At 38.9% G+C, this 21,456-nt stretch overlaps 1 protein-coding gene across 1 annotated transcript in view; it reads left to right on the top strand.

Moving 5' to 3' along the window:
- Positions 1-17,740: 17,740 nt before the first annotated feature.
- The window catches only part of SVOPL (SVOP like), a 71,460-nt gene continuing 67,744 nt past the window's right edge, over positions 17,741-21,456 (top strand). The window contains exons 1-2 of the mRNA XM_069087313.1: positions 17,741-17,819; positions 17,955-18,043. Coding sequence (XP_068943414.1) covers positions 17,741-17,819; positions 17,955-18,043 — 168 coding nt within the window. The remainder of the gene's footprint in view (positions 17,820-17,954; positions 18,044-21,456) is intronic.

Genomic DNA, 21,456 nt, shown 5'->3' with positions numbered 1-21,456 from the left:
TGTGTGGTTCAGTGGAAAATATGCTGAATGTGGTCAGAGGCTATTGGTTAGTCATTTCAGTCCTGTCTGACTCTTTGTGACCCCATTTGGGGTTTTATTGGCAGAGATCCTGGAGTAGTTTGTCATTTCCTTCTCCAGCTGATTTTACAGATGAGGAAACTGAGGCAAACAGCATTAAGTGACTTGTCCAGTGTCACACAGCTAGTAAGTGTCTGAGGCCAGGAAGATGAGTCTTTCTGATGACATAGACTGCCACTCTATGCACTGTGATTCTACCTAACTGCCCTGCAGCCAGGCTTTAAATGATGATGGGTTTAATTCCTGGTTCCACCTGTGCAAACTTGGGCCATTGACTTATTCTCTCTGAGTCTATTTCCTTATATATTAAAGGAGGGGGCTGGACAACATGGCTTTCCAGGTCCTGTCTAGCTGTACATCCCTAATTCTGTACTATTCTATGGGAGGTGAAGTGGAAAGGGTCTGAACCTGAGTCAGGGACCTTGGATCTGTATGCCAGCTGTGCCACATCCTGGAGAGATTTGTGACCATGGGAAATCATCCCCTCTCTGTAGTTGTGGCTTCTCATTTGCAAAATAAGGACACTGTTTGCACTGCAGTACTCTCACATATAAGCATGAGAGATGTGTTGTATGAAACTTTTAAGTGTGATGTAAATGTGGTGTGGTTATTGGTTTTGAGAGGCAAATGGGGGGTGTAGTGGGCAAAAATGCTTAACTTAGGAGCTGACCTGGGTTAAAACTTGCCTCTGATATTTAACTTAGGTGTGTAACATTTGGTAAAAATTGCTTTTAACTCTTTCAGCCTCAGTTTTCTCTTATGTAAAATGGGATATATTATCAAAAGAGATATGTGTAAAGCACTCTGTAAAAATTATAGTACATTATGAATGTCTGTACTTCGTAGGTAAGCCAGGGGTTACTTCCTTATTGAACAGTTGAGGGAAACTGAGGCACATAGTGATGAGGTAGCCATTCCAAGGGTGAAGAAACTGCAGTGAAATTCTCACAACTTCTGGGTCCAGAATAGAGATTCTCAGGCATGCTCCCTTAGTTAACTTGTTTCCTGTATCAGCGACCATGACCATTTTTTTTTTTAAAGCAATTGGGGTTAAGTAACTTGCTCAAGGTTACAGGGCCAGGTGTTTCTGGGTGGATGCTAAGTGTCTGAGCCTGGATTCGATCCCCAGGTCATTCCAATACTGGGGCTGGTGTTCTTACTCGCTGTTCTACCCATGACCATTTTTTTATCCTCCCCCAGTGAAAATTGTAGTTCATTGGTTTTGCACATTTTTTGTCCCATGAATCCCTTTCATGAACCACAAAAAGAAATGTATTTTTGAGTCCCCAGCATGATAAGATACATACAATTCTTTACTGCTTAAGGCACTATTAAAGAATTTTCAACCACAAAAAGTGTGTTGTAAGCCCCTAGTATAATTTCATATACCACATTTAATATTCTTGACAGTTATTTACTGCTTAGGTCACCTTTAAGAATTTTTAGCACAAACTACTTGACCCAGGGGGGAAAGGGAAAGAAATAAGCAGTTAAATAGAGCCTATTATATGCCAGGCACTGTGGTAAGCACTTTTTACAAATATCTCGTTTGATTCTGACTACAATCCTGTTAAATAGGCACTATTACTATCCTAATTTTATCATTGAAGAAATTGAGGCCAACAGAGGTTAAGTGACTTGCCCAGGGTCATACAGCTAGTAAAGTGTCAGATGGGTAAATTTGAAATCAAGACTTTCTGCCTCCACTGTGCCATCAGCTGTCTTCCTGTACTTGCAAACCCCACCCCTCCAAGCCACAAATTGGGAATCAATGCCATAGCTGAACAGCTTAAAATTAGGAGATTGCTTGCCATGACTGTAGTTTTTACTGCGAGTTTGGGTTTGAGGGGGCTTCTTCTAATAATTGAGCAATCAGTATTGGGGCTTGTGAGACTGTGGACAATCATGGTTGACACTGTTTATAAAGACAAAGCAAATGTTTAAAACCAAGAATGGTAAACAGGCCTTCTGGGTGCCCAGAGGGAAATGCTCCAGGGTTTCATAAAGGAGCCCAAGGGGAGAGAGGAGAGGGAACACTACAGTCTTGGGCTATGTATTGAGGAACAAAAGCAACTCAGAATCTGTCCCAACAGCATTCCTTGTGTCCAGTTGGCCCACAAAATCTCAATCCTAGAGTCCCGGCCCATTTCTTGTTTGTGTCCCCATCAGTTTCTGCTCCGCCATCTTGCCTTCTCCCAGGCTTGCCTTCCTTCTCCTTCTCCCAGGCTTGCCTTCCTTCTCCTTCTCCCAGGCTTGCCTTCCTTCTCCTTCTCCCAGGCTTGCCTTCCTTCTCCTTCTCCCAGGCTTGCCTTCTCTCTTTCTGTGAATCTTCTAGACCTCTCATCAGGAGAAGTTCCTTCTTAATTCTAGCTTCAGCCTGGACTCATTCAGACTAGTGGCCAGCCTTGAATTCCCCTCACCCCTAACTTCAGCTTAGACTCAGTTGCAGTAGTATTATCCTTATTTTATAGATAAGGAAACTGAGGCTGGAAAAATTGAAGTAATTTGGCCCTGCCATTCAGCTCGTAAGAGTTTGAGGGAGGTTTTGAATGCAGGTGCTCCTAATTTCAACAGTCTATCCACTGGGCCACTTGGCTGCCTCATGATTTATGAATGATGAAACAGAGAGGTTAAGTGATGTTTTGCCCCCAGACATATACCAAGGATCTGAAACAGGATTTGAATGTAGGGTTCCTAATGCCAAATCCAATGCTTATCCAGTAAGCCATGCCAGAATGTAGTGATCTTTGCTGGTTTGAAGGCCCACTGCATTCTATAATAGCTCAGTGGTTTTCAAACAAATAGGCAGAACTACATAGAGCAAATGTAAAAATTGGTCAATATTTGAATTTCTGGTTGGAGAGGTTACAAGGTCAGGTTTGCTCTGGTGCCCATAGAAAATGTAATTTTCTAATTTTGGTCACTTAAGTATCCTTGCTGTAAAGTGCCTATATGCTATTAGACAGAAATGAAGTTTTGTTTGGTGATTCATTTTTCTGAAGAGTCAGTGTTTTCTAGTGAAATGGAAGTTCTCTCAACATGTTTCTTGCAGAGGGGTAAAACTTTTGAAAACTTCATGGATGTTTTAAAAAATCTTAGAACATTCATCTGAGAATGTTAAATGGGACCTTAATCACATAGTTTAGCTTTCTCCTATTACATGTAAAAGGGGGCCTTCTCAGTGATTCAGTGAGTAGGGCCCTTCCATCACATACCATTGTGCCTTTCACAAAGAAATCCCTCTGGTTTTACCCAGGCTGGTGGAATGCTCTGGGGATAAGGCTCCCATTGACCAGTCATCCTATTAGACACAGATGGAGAAAATGCTATTTGCAATTCCTAAATGTAATCTGGCCTGATTTCCCCTTATTCACAATTGGGCACAGTTTATGGTCCATCTATGGTACCTGGTCAAGACATAGGTACTGATAAAGTTGCTTCTCCCAATCAATTACAAGTTCAAAGTGGTCTGTTGCTGGGACTCAGAGGGGCTTTTTGGAGGAATTCAGTGAACTTATTGATGCTGAAAGCAACTGGCCTTTTTATTTGGCTGTTCTAAAAGGAAGGCCACCTGGCTTAACTGGAGACACCCAAAGGAACACAGAGAGGAAGGCAGGAGTAAACAAGGGAAGAAGAGGGCAGTACTCACTCTCAAATTGGAACAGCAAACAACACTAAAGCAAGACAGAGAAAAGTTCTAGCCAGGGATGCCACCAAAGAGTCCCAGGCAAGTCAGTCATTGACCAAGGAAGAAAGATGGAGTCTGTGGCAGTTCTGCAAGACCTGTTCCTACCTCTTGGAATGGTTTACAAGCTCTTATCCATTCTATGGGTGGGGTTCCTGGATCTGTCTTCATGCTTTACTTAAGGGAAGCTTAGGAAGCTGACAAAGACCAGATGTTTTTATAGGGAGGGACAGGATCTCACTTAGGCATAGCTGATTGGCTTTCTACCTTTCATGTTACAGGAAAATTGGTGAAGTTGCATGGGAGATATTTCTAGAATCAAAGAATTCTCATCAGATCCTGTAGGAGGAAGAGAGTGCCACTTGGGAGGCGGCGGCAGGGAAACTAGTTGGAAAAAGATTAAACCTGAAACACCAGAGCTTGCCCTGGTCTTCAATGTCATAATCTGGGCAATGTGTATTCCTCATCCACTTTGTTTCTCCTATGTGGATGGTCAGGGCAATGTCTTTTGGGTCACCTTGGATTACGATAAGGAGGACCTGAAGGGTTCTGAGGAAACAGTGTCAAACTCAAACAGAAACAGGGGCTACTAATCTGTTTATAAGGATTTGTGGCTGCATATTGGCCTAGTTTTAAAATGTAATGTTATCCGTATTTTATTGTATTTTTATTTATTTTGTCAAATATTTCCCAATTACTTTTTTCATCTGATTCCCATAGCATTTGGTGGTGTTGCAGGACACAGTGACACGTCTGACACTTCTGTCCCAGGCTTGATTCCATCAACACTCTATCATTTGCTAACAGGGACATTTATAGAGCCTTTCCATAAATAGGAAATGTATATCCTGGTTGGAGTTTGTGAGGGGTGTTTTCTATGACCCTAGTGAACAGATATCTCTCTTCTTGATGTTAAGATTATTGAACAAAGATATCTCTGAAGTCATATCCACTAGGGAATATTTTATATATACATGGGAGACAGTTCATAAGAGGAGAAGCTTTGTATAGGTTGCTTCTTGCTGAAGTTGAATGTAAGAGTCCAAGAAAAGAGATTTATTCTTTAAAAAAATTTAAATTTTTATTTTTCACATTCTTTTCTTTTTTAAATTTTGGGTTCTTCCTCATCATTTTTTTATATATCACAACTAAAACCCTGCAAAAAAGAGATATCCCACTTAAAATAACTCAAGACAGTAAAAAATACCTGAGGGTACCCCTGCCAAAACAAACCCAGGAACTATATAAACAAAATTATGAAAAAAACATGTAAATAAAATAATATTTAAGTAATTGAGAAATAATAATTGTTCATGAAGAGGCAGAGCCAATAGAATAAAAACGAAAATTTTACCTAAACTAATTTATATATTCAGTGTCATACCAATTAAATTACCAAAAATATTTTACTGAATTAGAAAAAACAATAAAATTCATTTGGAAGAACAAAAAGTCAAGAATATCAAAGGAACTAATTGGAAAAATGTAAAGGAAGAAGCAGTACTATTTCCTAAACTATCTGGTACAGGCTAAGAAATAGAAGCGTAGCTCAATGGAGCATAGCAACATACAATTTACAGCAGCAAATAAATATAGTAACCTTATATTTTTAACAAGTGTAAAGACTTAAGTTTTTGGGATAAGAATTCATTATTTGTAAAAAAAAAAAAAATTATTGGGCAAACTGAAAAGCAGCATGGCAGAAATTGAGTATAAACCAACATCTTATACCATTTACCAAGATGGGATCAAATTGGATATATGGCCTAGCTATAAAGGGAGATATTACAAGAAAATCTGAAGAATGTGGAACATATTACTTATCTGACTTATGGACTTGTGAATGATTTATGAATAAACAAGAGAGAGAGTGAGAGCAGAATGAGGTATAAGATGGATGATTTTGCTTACATTAAGTTAAAAAGTTTCTGTACAAATTAAATAAATGTAGCCAAGATCAGAAGAAAAGCAAAAAACTGAGAAAAAAAATTAAAAAGAACTTTGTAAAGTCAATAAGAATACAAGTCATTCCCCAATTGATAAATGGTCAAAGGATATGAATAGGCATTTTTCCAATGAAGAAATCAAAACAATTTATAGTCATATGAAAAAATGTTTTGAATCATTATCGATTAGAGAAATGCAAATTAAAACAACCTTGAGATATCATTTTATACCTATCAGATTGACTAAAATGGTTAAGGGGAAAGTGACAAATGTTGGAGGGGATGTGGAAAAATTGGGACACCAATTCACTGTTGATACAACTATGAACTGATCCAACCATTTTGGAGAGCAATCTGGGAATATGCCCAAACAGTTATTAAACTGCCTACACTCGTTGACCCAGTAATATCACTACTAGGTCTATTTCCAAAGATGATTAGGAAAAAAGGATAAGAATCTATGTGTTCTAAATTATTTGTAGCAGCTTTCTTTGTGGTAGCAAAGAACTGGAAATCAGGGGGATTCTCATCAATTAGGAAATGGCTGAACAAATTGTGCTATATGATTGTGATAGAGTACTACTGTATTCTATGATGAGCTCGTTGATTTTTAGAAAAACATGGCTAGATTTGCATTGAAAAAATGAAGAATATGAAAAGAAAAAATGAAGAAATGAACATAACCAAGAGAACATTGTATACAGTAACAGCAATATTGATTTGTGTTTTGTTGTGTTTTTTTTTGAGGGGGGAAGGTAGGGCAATTGGGGTTAAGTGACTTGCCCAAGGTCATTCAGCTAGTTTTTCTTGTGTGTGTATGTTAAGTGTCTGAGGATGGATTTGAACTCAGGTCCTCTTGACTCCAGGGCTGGTGCTCTATTCACTGCGCCACCTAGCTGTGTTGTTTTTAAGAACATTGTTTTAAGAATTTTGTTTTAAGATTATTGAGCAACTAAATAATTTTGACATATAAATACTCAAATTAACTACAAAGGACATGAAGGAAGATACTATCCCTATTTAGAGAAAGAAATGATAAATGGAAGTATGTATAGAATGATTTTATCCACACAAACATTTGTGTCTAATGGTAGCCATCTCTGGGGGTAAGGGAAGGGGAGAAAAAAGGGGAAAAGAAGAAATTTACATGATAACTTTATTATATATTTAAAAGGAGAGCAAGTTATACATAATAGATTAGCAGTTTCATGTAAAAAAATTTTATGAGTTCCAAGTTCTCTCCCTCCCTCCCATCCTCTCCCATACCTATTGAGAAGGCAAGCAATATACCAATTAAACATGGGCAATCATGCAAAACCTATTTCCTTATTAGCCATATTTCAAAAAGATCAAGAAAAATGAAACGAGACAATTATACTTCGATTTGCACTTGGAATGCATCAGTTCTCTCTCTGAAGGTGTATAGCATTTTTTTTTCTTTTTCTCATGAGTCCTTTTGAATTGTCTTGGATCTTATATTGATCAGAGTAGCCAAATCTTTCACAGTTGGTCATTATTACAACATTGCTATTACTGTGCACTATTATCTCCTGGTTCTTCACACTTTACTTTGCATCAGTTTATACAGCTTTGCATCAGTTTATACAGGTCATATTTTTCTGAAACCACCACCCTCATCATTTCTTATAGCACAATAGTATTCTTATATATGCTACAATTTGCTTAGCTATTCCCCAATTGATGAACATCCCCTTGATTCCAATTCTGTGCCATCACCAAAAGACCTGCTATAAATATTTTTGTATATATAATTCTTTTTCCTCTTTCAATTAAAAAAAATTTTTTTTTTTTGCTTTTTGGAGGGCAGTTGGGGTTGTGACTTGCCCAAGGTCACACAACTAGTTTTTGTGTTAAGTGTCTGAGGCTGGATTTGAACTCGGGTCCTCCTGACTCCAGGGCCGGTGCTCTATTCACTGTGCCACCTAGCTGCCCCCAGAGCTATTTATTCTTAAAATATCTATTGCAGAATGAATCCAAGCCTTATGAAAAATAACATTTATTTCAAGTTTCAGAAAGGGACCCCCAAATGAGTGATCACAAAGTTCATTTGAGTGATCAAAGATGGTAGACAATGCCTTATGTTCCAAGGCCTTGTGTGTTTAAAGAGTGCCAGAGAGGCTTCTGGCAGCTTGTCACTTAGAATGCCAACTCATTAGGGAAGAATAATAGTATAACAATATACAGTGACTGGATCTACAACTAGGCCAGGGACATTGGGGCTTTAATCCAGGGTGTAAAATTTCTAGGCGCCAACATCTCTGACTTCTTCCTTTGCCTGACCTTGCCCCTTTGAGTGTGGCAGCAACCTTATCCTTGGGAGTATTTCTTCCCTCTTCAGGATCTTAGAAACCGTATGACATCCCAGGGCTTACTCCTCCCCACAGCAGTTCTATTTCAGGTGAGCCTATCCCCTCCTCCTCAACCTTCCCTAATTGTTACTTGCCCCAGATATAAAAATCGCTGGTCATCCATCTGATAACTTCTTGATAGTTGATGGGCAGTGTATGACTCCTGTACTGCCCTCATTGTCTGCTCCCCTCTCATCTCTCATATCCATTCCCCACTGTCTGTGGTGAGCCTTAAGTTAAGGAGCAGAGTAATTTTTCACCACAAAAGTTTTGGGGCCTAAACTCTCCTCTCTCTTCCTACTCTCCTGTTATTGCCTCCTTAATTCTAACTTGCAGTCGAGAAGGTCAGGGAGCTGGTTTTACCATGGTTTCCCATCTAGGGCCAGATCTCATCAAAAGAATATGGAAGCTGGTACATAGTGTTCTCACCCCACCCCATCCCAATTTTCAGCACACACTTCTCTGTCTGGAGTTATAGACATCGCCTCCCTGTTCTGGTTGTCACTTTCTTTCTAACACTCAGTGCTTGTCTCTGCTATATTCTGAACCCATCCTTTCTCCCTTCAACCTGCTTGCCACGTCATCTTCTCAAGTACTAATCCATCATCAAAAATCGTATTAAATGCCAGATACTGTGCTAGGTGCTGGGAATATAAACACAAAGAATGAAACATTCCCTACTCTCAAGGAGTTTATATCTTAACAAGATAACCAGTAGGTAGTAGCTCATTTGAATTTAATGTGCTGATATGACAGGAGAGGTCCCTTTTCTGAAAACATCAACATTTTAACAGTAACTTCTAGAGATGTCCATCCTTGTTTTTATCCTGAACAACTCTCATGTGACTATTTCAGACTACAGAGGCAGTCAAGAGTGAATTTTTTTTGGTAGGTGAGACTTTTAAGCCCACCTAGAGTTGATGATGCCCATGTTCTTTAAAAAAAAAAAAAATTCTTGGGGAGGCTGGGTTGCACAGTGAATAGAGCACGGGCCCTGGAGTCAGGTGGACCTGAGTTCAAATCTGGCCTCAGACACTTAACACAAAAACTAGCCATGTGACCTTGGGCAAGTCACTTAACCCCAAATGCCCTCCAAAAAGAAAAAAAAGAGGAAAAAAATTCTTCTTAAAATTTAGTTTATTCTGAAGTTAACAAACACTTAATAAGATGAGTATTTCCTCTACATATACATATCAATCTATACTATTCTCTCTCTATACACACATATGCACACAGACACATAGTAGGACAGGAGAAATTATACACGAAACTGAGAATCTGTTGCATACAACTTGCTTTTCTTTTAAAGCATATAATAAATTCAACGTGTAATTACCATTCTGTTTGTGATGCCTTCTGTTTGCTTCTCATTCTGAGGAAGGGGAACACTTTTTGTCTAATACATCTTTCCTACTTTCTAAATTTTGGGAGAGGAAAAAAGGAAAAACAAAGCCATTGTAATAAATACACAGTCGTGACAAATTCTATGTTGGTTTTATTAAAAAAAAAAAAAAAGAGGTGTCATTTTTGCACTTGGTATCTATCACCTTTTTGCTAGGTGGTGGACAGCTTGCCAAATCATCTGCCCTGTCAAATTGTGGTTGGTCACTGCCCTTCTAGAGTTCTCAAATCTTTTAAAATTTCATCTTTGCTTTGTGAGCTGATTGGGGGATATGCAAATGCCCAGGACAGTCCCTGACCTCCTTAAAGTAGATTCTGGATGTGTAAATAAGGATCTCACATGGTTTCCCTGAAAGACTCAGTTTCTCTTCCTGCTTCAGTTATCCAAGTCTGGGAAGCTGAGAGGATGTGGGCTGGGGTGCAGGCCATGTTGCTACCTTCATGGGTGACCAGAATAATGTTTTTAAAATGTATAAAATCAAATATATAGGATTATCAAGGAAACCATTTACACTGAAATAAAGATGTAGTTTTCTTCCTAAGTTCACACACACCATGAATCTATCCATAGACCCCCACATTCAGAAACCCTGCTTTAACCCTAACTTCTAGACCCAAAGCAGAGCTTGATTAAAATAAATACTCTCCTCTCCCTCCATCTGCACCTACCTGGTCATGTGAGATGGTGGTAAGCGAGGGCTCTGGCTGGAGGATGTCTGTTCCTGTTGCCCTACCAACGATGGGGCACAGCAGGGATTCAGGCTTGGGTGCTAGCTTTCTTACAGCCATGCAGGCCATTTAAAGGTGGCGAACATTTATTACTAAGATAAAAGGGTGATATTTCACACACATACAAAATTTATCAAATACCCTATGTGCCAGATACTGTGCTAAGCATTTACAAATTTTTTTTTTCATTTTATCTTTACAACAGTCCTGAGAGATGTCTCATTATTATTCCCATTTTACAGTTGAGGAAACTGGGGCATACAGACCAGTGACTTGTCCAGGGTCACAATAATCTTTTGTTGAAGAGGAAGGGGACTTATGGGTGTCGAATGTTGTAGATATTGTCACACTTGATGTGTCTTTTTCTTTTTTTTTTTTTCTTTCCTTAAACCTTGCTTGGTTGCCAGGTGATTGAATTTAGGAAGTCTAGAATTTTAATTTTGTCTCCTCAGGCACTTAATAGGTATATGACCCTAAACAAATCACTTAATCATCTCTTAGCTTCACTTTTCTCACCTGTAAAATGGACATAGTAACAGCCCTAATCCCATAGAGTTGTTATGAAGATCAAATGAGAAAACATTTGAGAGCTCTTTGCAAACCTTAAAGTGCTCTGTAAGTACTAGCTATTTTCCTGGGTAATTAGAGAAATGAATTCAGGACTAAATGTGATAGAAAAACAACATTATTTTGGAGAAGAAAATAGCAAATGGAGAAGGATATGGCATACCACTCTAGTACCTTTGCCAAGAAAAGCCCATGGAGAGTGCTGGCATGCTACAGGGTCACAGGTGACTGAACTCTACAACAATAACAGAAACCAAAAGGCAGAAACAAAAATTCTTTAAAAAATAAAATACCGATGGGGCAGCTAGGTGGTGCAGTGAATAGAGCACCGGCCCTGGAGTCAGGAGGACCTGAGTTCAAATCTGGCCTCAGACACTTAACACAAAACTAGCCGTGTGACCCTGGGGCAAGTCACTTAACCCCAATTGCCTCTCCAAAAAAGCAAAAAATAAAATAAAACACCAACACCCAACCCTAATGCAAACCTTTTCTCTCTCCCTCTACTTCCTTTCCTCTCAGGCCCTTGGATTGAGCTCTTCTTAGGAAACTCTGATGATCGATTCAGGCTCAAACTTGATTTTCCTTTAAATTTTGGACTCCACATCTCTTTCCCTAGGAAGGGACTTTTTCTTCAACTAATGCCCTGATCCCCAAGATATGTTAGGTCTCTGCAGGGGACTCATCAGAGGAGGCCCCTCTAGCTGTCAGGTGTTGGCATAGTCCCCTTCTCTGATGACCAAGTGTCTCTCTACTCTAGCCCATCCTCCATCCTGCTGTCAAAATGATTTTCCTTAAGTGCAAATCTCACCATGTCAATGACTCTGGTGCCTTTCTATTGCCTTTAGGATAAAATATAAACTCCTCTGTTTAGCTCCTAAAGACATTTGCAACCTGGCTCCCATCTGTCCTTCCAGTCCTATTGAACATTATGCTCTGTACTTTTCATTCTAGCCAAATTGATCTCTTTGTTTCTTATATATGACACTTCATTTTCAGTGACTTTGTCTTTGCCCTTGGCTATCACTCCTGTCTGGAATGGAGTCCAGCCTTGCCTCTAGCACACGAAAGTCTTTCATTCTAGATGGGAAAAGGAATAAACATTTATACAGTGCCTACTATGGGCCAAGCACTTACTAAGCATTTTACAAATATTATCTTATTTAATCCTCACAAAAACCCCATGAGGTAGGTGCTGTAACTGTCTGAGGCCACATTTGAATTCAGGTCTTCCTGACTCCAGGCCCAGCACTGTACCACCTAGCTGCCTTAAGATGCAGCTCAGACAGCACCTTCCATATGCCTTTCTTCCCCCTCACCTTTATGTGGTAAGTGTTACAGTCACTTGGGGACTATCTCTGACTTGCAGTTGGTCCATGGTGCTGATTAAGGTAATATCTGTTGGGCTGAACCAAGGACAGTCTGGCCTATGAATGTCCTTATTTAGAGAGAGATTTTATTCATGTGGGGGCTGGGGAAGGATAGACTGGAAGATTACTATGTGCTAAGTATTTTATGTTTGATCTTTTTATTATGGTTTGATTTTATTATTTGATCCTTTACATTTATTATGTCATTTAATCTACAACAACCCTGGAAAGTAGGTGCTATTAATATCATCCCCATTTTACAGATGAGGAAACTGAGGCCAACAGAGGTTAAGTGACTTGCCCAGGGTCACGTGACTAGTCAAATGTCAGAGGCTAGCTTTGAACTTAGGTGTTCTGACTCCATGCCAGGTACTACTTAGCACTGCTCCATGGTAGGGTCCCTTCACCTTCTCCCCCCTCACCTTATCATGCAACCCACCATTCATCTATATTTTCTTTTGTTGACCTTTATTTTTTCTTCTACATTTGTCTGGAAATCTCCTCCCTATGTTCATGTTCTCTAATTCCTCCAGGTGCCAATTACCCCCAGACATCCCAACTTCCCCTCTCCCAGGACAAGTAAACTTTTCAAGCATCAAATTCCCCAGACCTTATCTGGTGTAAGGTCCTCATCTCCCTTTACCACCCACCTCTCTTCACTCAAAAGTACATTTGTCAATGGAACCCCCTCCCATCCCCTAAGTAAGACCTCCTTTTTTTTTTTACCTCTTCCTTTTCAATCTTATCCCTCCACTCACTCACCTTCCCATAGGCTCTTCTCTTTTTTGAGATCACAGATATTAACGTCCATTTATTGCCAGCCCTTGACTTGACCTTAGTGCACCACTCACTCCTCTCTGTCCCGTTACTGCCTTCCTTTCTTTCATGTACCCTTCTGTGTAATGTAATCCCACAAAAGAAACATCCTCTTATAGGCAGAGTGTGGCCAGTTTCGTCCATAATAACCTCGCCCATCTATTACCCCTCCCAGACTTCCACCTTCGCCTCTATCTCCTAGTGTACATTTAGAAAGAGGCCTCTTATTGGTCTCTCAATTGTCACTCTTTTACTTTTACTTTACTCCTCTGATGCATTTGTTCACTCCCACATTTCTGTTGTTTGGGGTGTTTGAAAGGCAAACTCTTAAAGTTTTCTTTCTAAAAATGTTTCAAACTCTCTTTCATTATTGAACATCCATTTTTCATCCTGTATGATTAAACTCAGATTTGCAGGATAGGTCACCCTGGGCTTCATTCTGAGCCCCCTTGCTCTTCAGAACACATCATTCTATCCCTCCTCCATTTTCTAGTGGGTATGGAATAGTCTTGCATTATTCAAATGTCCTTTCCTTTGTATCTGAAGGTCTTTCCATAACTTGCAGAACTTGTTTCTGAATTGAATTGTTAAATTTAATCATTATGTGTCTTGGAGTTTGTAGCCTTGTGTTTTTTTTTCTTCTAGAGACAATATGTTAATTTTTTTCAAATGGAATTTCATTTTCTATATTTAGACATTCTGGGCAGTCCTTTTCTATTATTTCCTTCAATGTAGTATCAAGGTTTTTTTGTCCTACAGCATTTTTTTCTGGAAGACCTATGATACTTAGGTTGTTTCTGTGCATCCTATCTTCAAGTTCAATATGTTGTGCTTACATAGCAAGCATATTTTCTTTTAATGCTATTGTGTTTTGCTTCTCTTCTTCTTAGTTGTCCTTCAGTTCTGTGTATTTTACATCGCCAATCTATAGTTCATTCCCTGGTTTCTTTGTTGTGGCTTGCCATTATAGATTTATGTTTTTTCTATTTTGCTCATAATTTCTGCTGTGCAAAACATTAATTCTGCTCTCAATTCTCATTTCAAACCACCAAGAAACAGGATGTTACAGTTCCATAGTCTCCTTAAATTCCACAGGATTTTCTCATCAAGTGTTAAATTCTTTTCCTTTATTTTACAGTATTTATTCATAGATTGTCTGAACTTGTTTACTAGATCTGAAGGACATATTTCCTTTTGTAGTTACTGTTTTTTCACTGTTGATTCATCTGTTTATGTTCAAAATCTTTGAGTTTTCTTTCTGAAATCTTTAGTACTTTGTCTTTTTTTCCTACTTATTTTTCTTATCATTCACTTCCTGACTCCTTCCCCTCATTGTGGTTTCTTTGGGGGCTGTATATCAAAGTGTCTTAGCTTCCTCCCATGATGGACATTTCACAATTCACCAGCCTAGGTCTTTGCCCCATGTGATTTTGGGGTGGTCAGAAGTAGCCCCAGTTGGATGCTATGCTATTTCCTTCTGGCTTGGTGGAATGCACCCCCTCTGCCTTGCACACACAGTGTTCTTTTCCAGTGACCTGTCCCTCTCCCTCTTTTCCTCCATTATCTGAACTGGGACTGGCAGAGCCTGCTTTCCACAGGCACCAACACTTTCAGGTTGGAGACCCTAGCTTATGCTTCTAAAGAAACTGGCTGTTAAGGCCTGAGCAAACTTTTGCAGCTGGGAGCCAGGGTCTCTATGACCCTGGAAAGAGGGAGGGAGAGATAGAGGACAGGGGTGTGTCTTGATATAAGCCTGTGTCATGTCCTAGGGTCTGCTAGTGCAGCCTCACTGCTAAAGTATATAATTTCTGTTTTGGAGAGGTTTGAAAGGACCTGGAGATTGGAGAGAATGTAATCCCTGTCCTTCTTGCTTTATTGGCTTATGAAGATCAAACAAGTAAGTTTACTTTTTTTTTTTGTTTAGTTTTTTGGAGGGGAATTGGGGTTAAGTGACTTGCCTAAGGTCACATAGCTAGTTTTTGTGTTGTGTCTGAGGTCAAATTTGAACTCAGGTCCTCCTGACTCCAGGGCCAGTGCTCTATTCACTATGCCACCTAGCCACCCCCGTAGGTTTACTTTATCAGTTGGACTCTCCCTCTCCTGATGTGAAGGGGTCTTCTCTCGCTTCTCTCTGGCTTCTCAGTCTATACCCAAGTGAAGCTCATTGTACATCACTCCTCCAAAAGGTGGACATTACCTTGCTCATTTCATTACTTTGGCTTATCTGCTCCTACCCAAGTAGCAGCCTGAGAATACCAGCTTATTTAACTGTCCGTAAAGGGTAAATGTTTGTCCTGCTTTAACCCCTGATTTTCACAAAGTATCAAACAAAATTTATATAAATATTTTACATAGTAAAGAATAAAGAATTTGTACCCAAGTCCACAACTTGTCAAGAAATTCCCTCTCTTGGTAGTCCTATATTTTACCACCCTCCTTTCCCCACTCTGGGATCCATATAGTCCTGTACTGGGGTAAAGAGCTAAAGGACTCTGATTTGCTAGAGTTAAAAAAAACAACAACCCAAAACAGCCTTACCCCTTCTTTTAGGGCATTATTCCTCCCTAGGGACCTCCCTGGGGGTTAGGTTCCAATTTCACTACCAATTTGTTGTATATTCTTAGGCACATTATTTAGCTTCTTGGTGCTTAATTTTCTTCATCTCTAAAACAGAAGAGAACCCCTGATTTACCTGGTAGGGCTAGTGTGAGCATCAAAAGCAAGAATGGATATGAAAGTTTAAAAACAATGAGATTAATGAAAGATTATCATTACAATGTCTTACACATATTAGAGCTGTTCGTGTAAAGCAGCACATTTTTCTAGGGGACAGGGGGCTTGGACTTGCACAAAATGGAATGGTGGAAATTTTCTTCCTGGGAAAAGATTTTTTTTTAGATGGAGGGTGAGGAGTTGGAGTAAGGAAAAAGGTAGACAGAGGATTATATGCTGTGAAGTTAGAAAGGATGAAAAAGTATTTTAAAAATAAAATTGTTACTTACATCTTTTGGTTTTATATTGGTTGGATTTTGCCATGTATAGCTCCTCCCTCCCACAGATTTATCCCATATAACAGAGAATATATATACATATATATGTATATATATTTTTGGGGGGGCAGAGGGGGGAAGGCAAGGCAATCGGGTTTAAGTGACTTGCCCAAGGTCACACAGCTAGTCAATGTCAAGTGTCTGAGACTGGATTTGAACTCAGGTTCTCCTGACTCCAAGGATTGTGTTCTATTTACTGTGCCACCTAACTGCCCCACAAAGAATATTTTTGAAGGAAAAAAAAAGAAAAAGAGGAAAAAAATCTTTAAAACTGATTGGAAAGAATATCTGAAGATATGTTCAAAGTTCTAAATCTTTCAATCTCCCACCTCTGCAAAGATATGGGAGGAGGTATCTTTTTGTATCTCTTTCTCAGATCCATGACATGGTAGGCATTTAACATACTTAGCTGACTGACTATTCTTTGTAGCTCAGTAAGTTAGAATGAATGAAAAAGAATTGATAAGCACTTATTGTTCTACATTCTGGGAATACAAATAAAAGTTTGCTCTCTCCTACTGGAGAAGTACAAGTATATGGTGCAGTGGATAGATAGACTTCCAGGCTTGGAGTCAGGAAGACTTACCTTCCTGAGTTCAAATCTGACCTCAGACACTAACTGTGTGACCTTGGGCAAGTCACTTAACCATGTTTGCCTCAGTTTCTTCATCTGTAAAATGAGCTGGAAAAAGGAATGGCAAACCCTTCCTGTTTTCTGCCAAGAAAACCCCAAATGGGGTCATGGAGTATGATGTGACTGAAAATGGCTGTAGGACAACAGAGAGAAAGTGAGATGAACTGACATTAACTTAGTCACCAATCAGTACAGCTCAGCTGCAGGGCAAGAGGTCCAAAGTCAAGTGTATTACCTGCCCCAGGTCAAGGTGCAGGTTTTCTAGAGGTCTAGAAGGTGCTATTTCTGGTGGGGGAGCACCAGAGTGGTCATTGCAGTGCAGCTAGAAAGATGGTTTGGGTAAATGACTAGATGGGGTGTCAACCTAATTATTATTCTTTTAAAATGATGTCTAGCCTGGGGAAAGAGTCTGTTAAGGCTTGGTTGGCTAGTGAACCTAAGTAGCCAAGATCATAGAACTCACTGAACTCAGCCCTGTCCTTGATGGCACTAGTCTGTTAATCAAGAACTTATAAAGGTTTGGCTTTTTTTTTTTTTGGTGGAGGATAGTATGGCACCATGATTTTGCTATTATAGAGAACTTCCTGGTGAGGAAATTCCCTCTATCAATACTGATCAGCAACTATGTCTGTAATTTACTGTCTTAGAGAGTTGCCTAGCATCCTAAGAAGTAAATTACTTATCCAGGGTCACACAGTCATTATGGGTCAGAGGTGAGACTTCAGCCTAGTTCTTCCGGACTCAGAGGTCCATGCTCTAACCTCTTGCCTTGCCAAATAGTTTTTAAAATCAGTTTTATTGATGCCTTTTATTTTTATATTCAAATCATTTCTGAAAACTCCTTCTCCTACCTTATATTAAAACCTCCATCGTAATAAAAATACTTAAGCAAAAACACCTAATATAACGACTGACTGTGTAATAAGATATTCTGCTGTAATAGTGCCCTCCCTTCCCACTGACAGGAGGGAGGTATGACTGACAATGAATCATGCAAACTGATGATGAAATCCCAACGGAAGCTTTTTGTGGCCCTTATTTCCTCTGTAGCCCTTGTAGCGGGAAGAGCAGCCACCTGGGCTTCTGGCTCCTTGGAAGATGGCCACCAAACAGACTGAGCCTGTCACTGCTATTGGCCTTGAAGATCTGAACCCTGAGTCCTTGGAACCACAGAAGGGTAAGAGATCTTAAAGTGCAGCAGGCCCTCTATTCCCCTTCTAGAAGAGAGAGCAAATCCTCCCCCTTACCCCACAAGAGGCCCCTCCCTTTGCTTGGCATATTAGGATAAGTCAGCTTTGTCTTTCTTACTTAGAGAAGACATTCACGGTAGAAGAGGCTGTGGAGACCATTGGATTTGGACGGTTTCACATAGCACTGTTCCTAATTATGGGCAGCACAGGGGTAAGTGTTCTCTTGTTATTGAATTCTTCAGACAACAAACTGTTGTCCTGAACACAGGGAATAAGCAATTGACTTTATATCATCCACTGTAAGGATGATCTCAAGGGCTAAACAATTTCTTTTTAATTCTGTTTTTTTGGTTTTTTTTTGCTTTTTTGGAGGGTGGGAAGGCAAGGCAATTGGGGTTAAGTGACTTGCCCAAGGTCACATGTCTACTGTTAAATGTCTGAGGCCTAATTTGAACTTAGGTCCTTCTGACTCCAGGGCTCATGCTCCATTCATTGGCCCACCTTGCCGCCTCCTTTTTTTTTTTTTTTAAGAGATATTTTCCGGTGTATAATTGAATGGGGGAATATCTCGTGTTCTTGGAATTAACAGTACTTCAAAACCAAATACACCACACCATAAAAGTTCATCTATCCCAGATTGCATATCCTAATTTCCCAACTGACTTCTTTCCTGCATCCCACTACAACTGCATTCTGGAAAGTGACAGCATCAATCCTGAGTGTCTATAAAGCACCGATGTAATACAAAATTGGTTTCTTTATTTAACTTACTAATTAATACTTTTCCTGGGCAAGGAAATACTGTTTTTATTTTAAAGTCTATTTCTTGCCATGTTAGAGTAAATAACAGTATTTAATTGAAACTAAGAATATTACTTCTGGGTAGCTGAGCTGTTCAGTGGATAGAGTACCCACCCTTGAGGCAGGAAGACTCCTTTTTGTCAATTTGACACTTAATAGCTGTGTGACTCTAGGCAAGTCACTTACCCTTTTTTGCCTCAGTTTTCTCATTTGTAAAATGAACTGGAGAAGGAAATGGCAGACCAATCTGGTATCTTTGCGAATTGGGTTACAAAGAGTCGGACACTATTGGAAAACAACTCAACTACAAAAATATTACTTGAGTAGACCAAGAGATAGTAAAAAATATGAAAGCAAAATAAATCTACCATTAGTCATTTATTAAGCATCTATCAATATCTGAGGACTCAAAGACAAAAAGTGAAATAATTCCTACACTCAAAGAGCTGATATTCTTTCATGAAAGGACAGACACACACATACATACATGTGTTTGTGTATATGTACATATATGTGTGACTTTTATATGTATATCATAATGTATATATGTATATTTGTATACATACATATGCATGTATATGTGTGTGTGTGTGTGTGTGTGTGTGTACGTATCTATATCTATCTATAAAAGAATACAGGACGTCATGTGGGAGGCAGCCTCTGAGCTGAGTTTTGAAGAACACCAGAGATTTTAAAAAGCAAGGGCATATTCAGGTCTGCATTGATAATATGTAAGGAACTTATAGATTACATTGATAAATAATAACTCACATGTTTATAGAACTTTGAGCCATTTAACAACCCTGTGAGGCATGTGGCACTGTAAAGCTTTATTTATTTTTAAACTTTTATTTTGTATTTTATTTTACCCTGGTTACATGTAATAAACAATTTTAACATTCATTTTTAAAACTTTGAATTCCAGGTTCTCTCCCTTGCTCCTTCCCCATCCCCTCTCACTGAGAAAGCAAGCAATTCCATATAGGTTATACATATGTAGTCATGTGAAACATATTCATAATAGTCATCCAGTGAAAGAAAACACGGACAAGAATAAAACCTCAAGAAAATTTTGAAAAAAAGAAAGTATGCTACAATCTGTATTCAGACACCATCAATTCTTTCTCTGGGGACAGATAACATTTTTCATCCTAAGTCCTTCAGAGTTGTCTTGTACTGTTGTATTGCTAAGAATAGCAAGTCATTCACAGTTGATCACTTTACAATCTTGCTGTTACTTTGTACCCAATACATTTCATTTTGCATCAACCCATGCAAATCTTTCCAGGTTTTTCTGAAAGCTCATCGTTTCTTATGGTACAATAGTATTCTGTTAACTTTCAGTAATCACATACCCCAATTTGTTCAGCCATTCCCCAATTGCTAGATATCCCCTCAACATCTAATTCTTTACTCTGAAAAAAAGAGCTGCTTTAAATATTTTTGTACATATAGGTCCTTTTCCTTTTTGTTTTTTTTTTAAATCTCTTTTGGATACAGACCTAGTCGTGGTATTGCTAGTTTAAAGGGTATATATGGTTTTATAGCCCTTTGGGCATAGTATCAAATTGCTCTACAGAATGGTTGAATTAGTTCACAACTCCGCCAACAGTGTCTTATTTTTCCCACGTTACCTTCAGCATTTGTCATTTACCTTCTCTGTCCTATTAGCTGATCTAATAGGTATGAGGTACCATAGAATTGTTTTAATTTGCTTTTCTCCAATCAATAGTGAGTTAGAATATTTTTTCATATGGCTATAGATAGCTTTGATTTCTTCATCTAAAAACTGATCATGTCTTTTGATCATTTATCAATTGGGGAATAGCTCCTATTTTTATGAATTTGACTCAATTTTCTGTATGTTTGAGAAATGAAGCCTTTGTCAGAGAAACTTGCTTCAAAAATTTTTTGCAGTTACTATTGCTAAATGTATTTCCCTCCATCCTATTCCTGCCCCTCCATTTATTCTATTCACTCTCCCCTTTCATCCATTCCTCCTCAAAAGTGTTATCCCCTCCCCTAATCTGCCCTCCCTTCTATCACCCCCTTCCCCTCCTTGTCTTATCCTCTTCTCTTCCTACTTTCCTGTAGGGCAAGTAAGATAGATTTCTATGTCCAATTGAGTGTATATGTTATTTCCTCTTTGAACCAGTTCTGATGAGAGTAACATTCACTCACTCCCCCCTAACCTCCCTCCTCTTCTTCTCCACTACAAAACCTTTTTCTTGCCTCTTTTATGTGAGATAACTTACCCCATTCCACCTTTCCCTTTCTTTCTCCCAGTACATTCCTTTCTCACCCCTTCATTTTATTTTTTAGATATTATCCTTTCATATTCAACTCCTACCTGTGCCTTCTGCTTCTATATGTTCCTTCTAACTGTCCTAATAATGAGAAAGATCTTATGAGTTACAAATGTCATCTTCCCATGTAGTAATGTAAACAGTTTAAACTTAAATCCCTTATGTTTTCTCTTTCGTGTTCACCTTTTTATGCTTCTATTGAGTTTTGTATTTGCAAGTCAAATTTTCTATTTAGGTCTGGTCTTTTCATCAAGAATGATTGAAAGTCTTCTATCTCACTGAATGCCCATTTTCTCCCTGAAGTATTATACTCAGTTTTGCTTGCTAGGTAATTCTTGGTTGTAATTCTAGCTCTTTTGCCCTCTGGAATATCATATTTCAAACCCTCTGATCCTTTAATGTGAAGTTGCTAAATCTTGTGTCATCCTGATACTTAAATTGTTTCTTTCTGATTGCTTACAGTATTTTCTCCTTGACCAAGAACTCTAGAATTTGGCTATAATATTCCTGGCAGTTT

This window comes from Petaurus breviceps, unplaced genomic scaffold, assembly GCF_028583685.1.
Source record: "Petaurus breviceps papuanus isolate PSGF00001 unplaced genomic scaffold, PetGlider_PUasm1.0 181, whole genome shotgun sequence".
NCBI lineage: Eukaryota > Metazoa > Chordata > Mammalia > Diprotodontia > Petauridae > Petaurus > Petaurus breviceps.
This window is presented reverse-complemented; position numbering and strand designations above follow the sequence as displayed.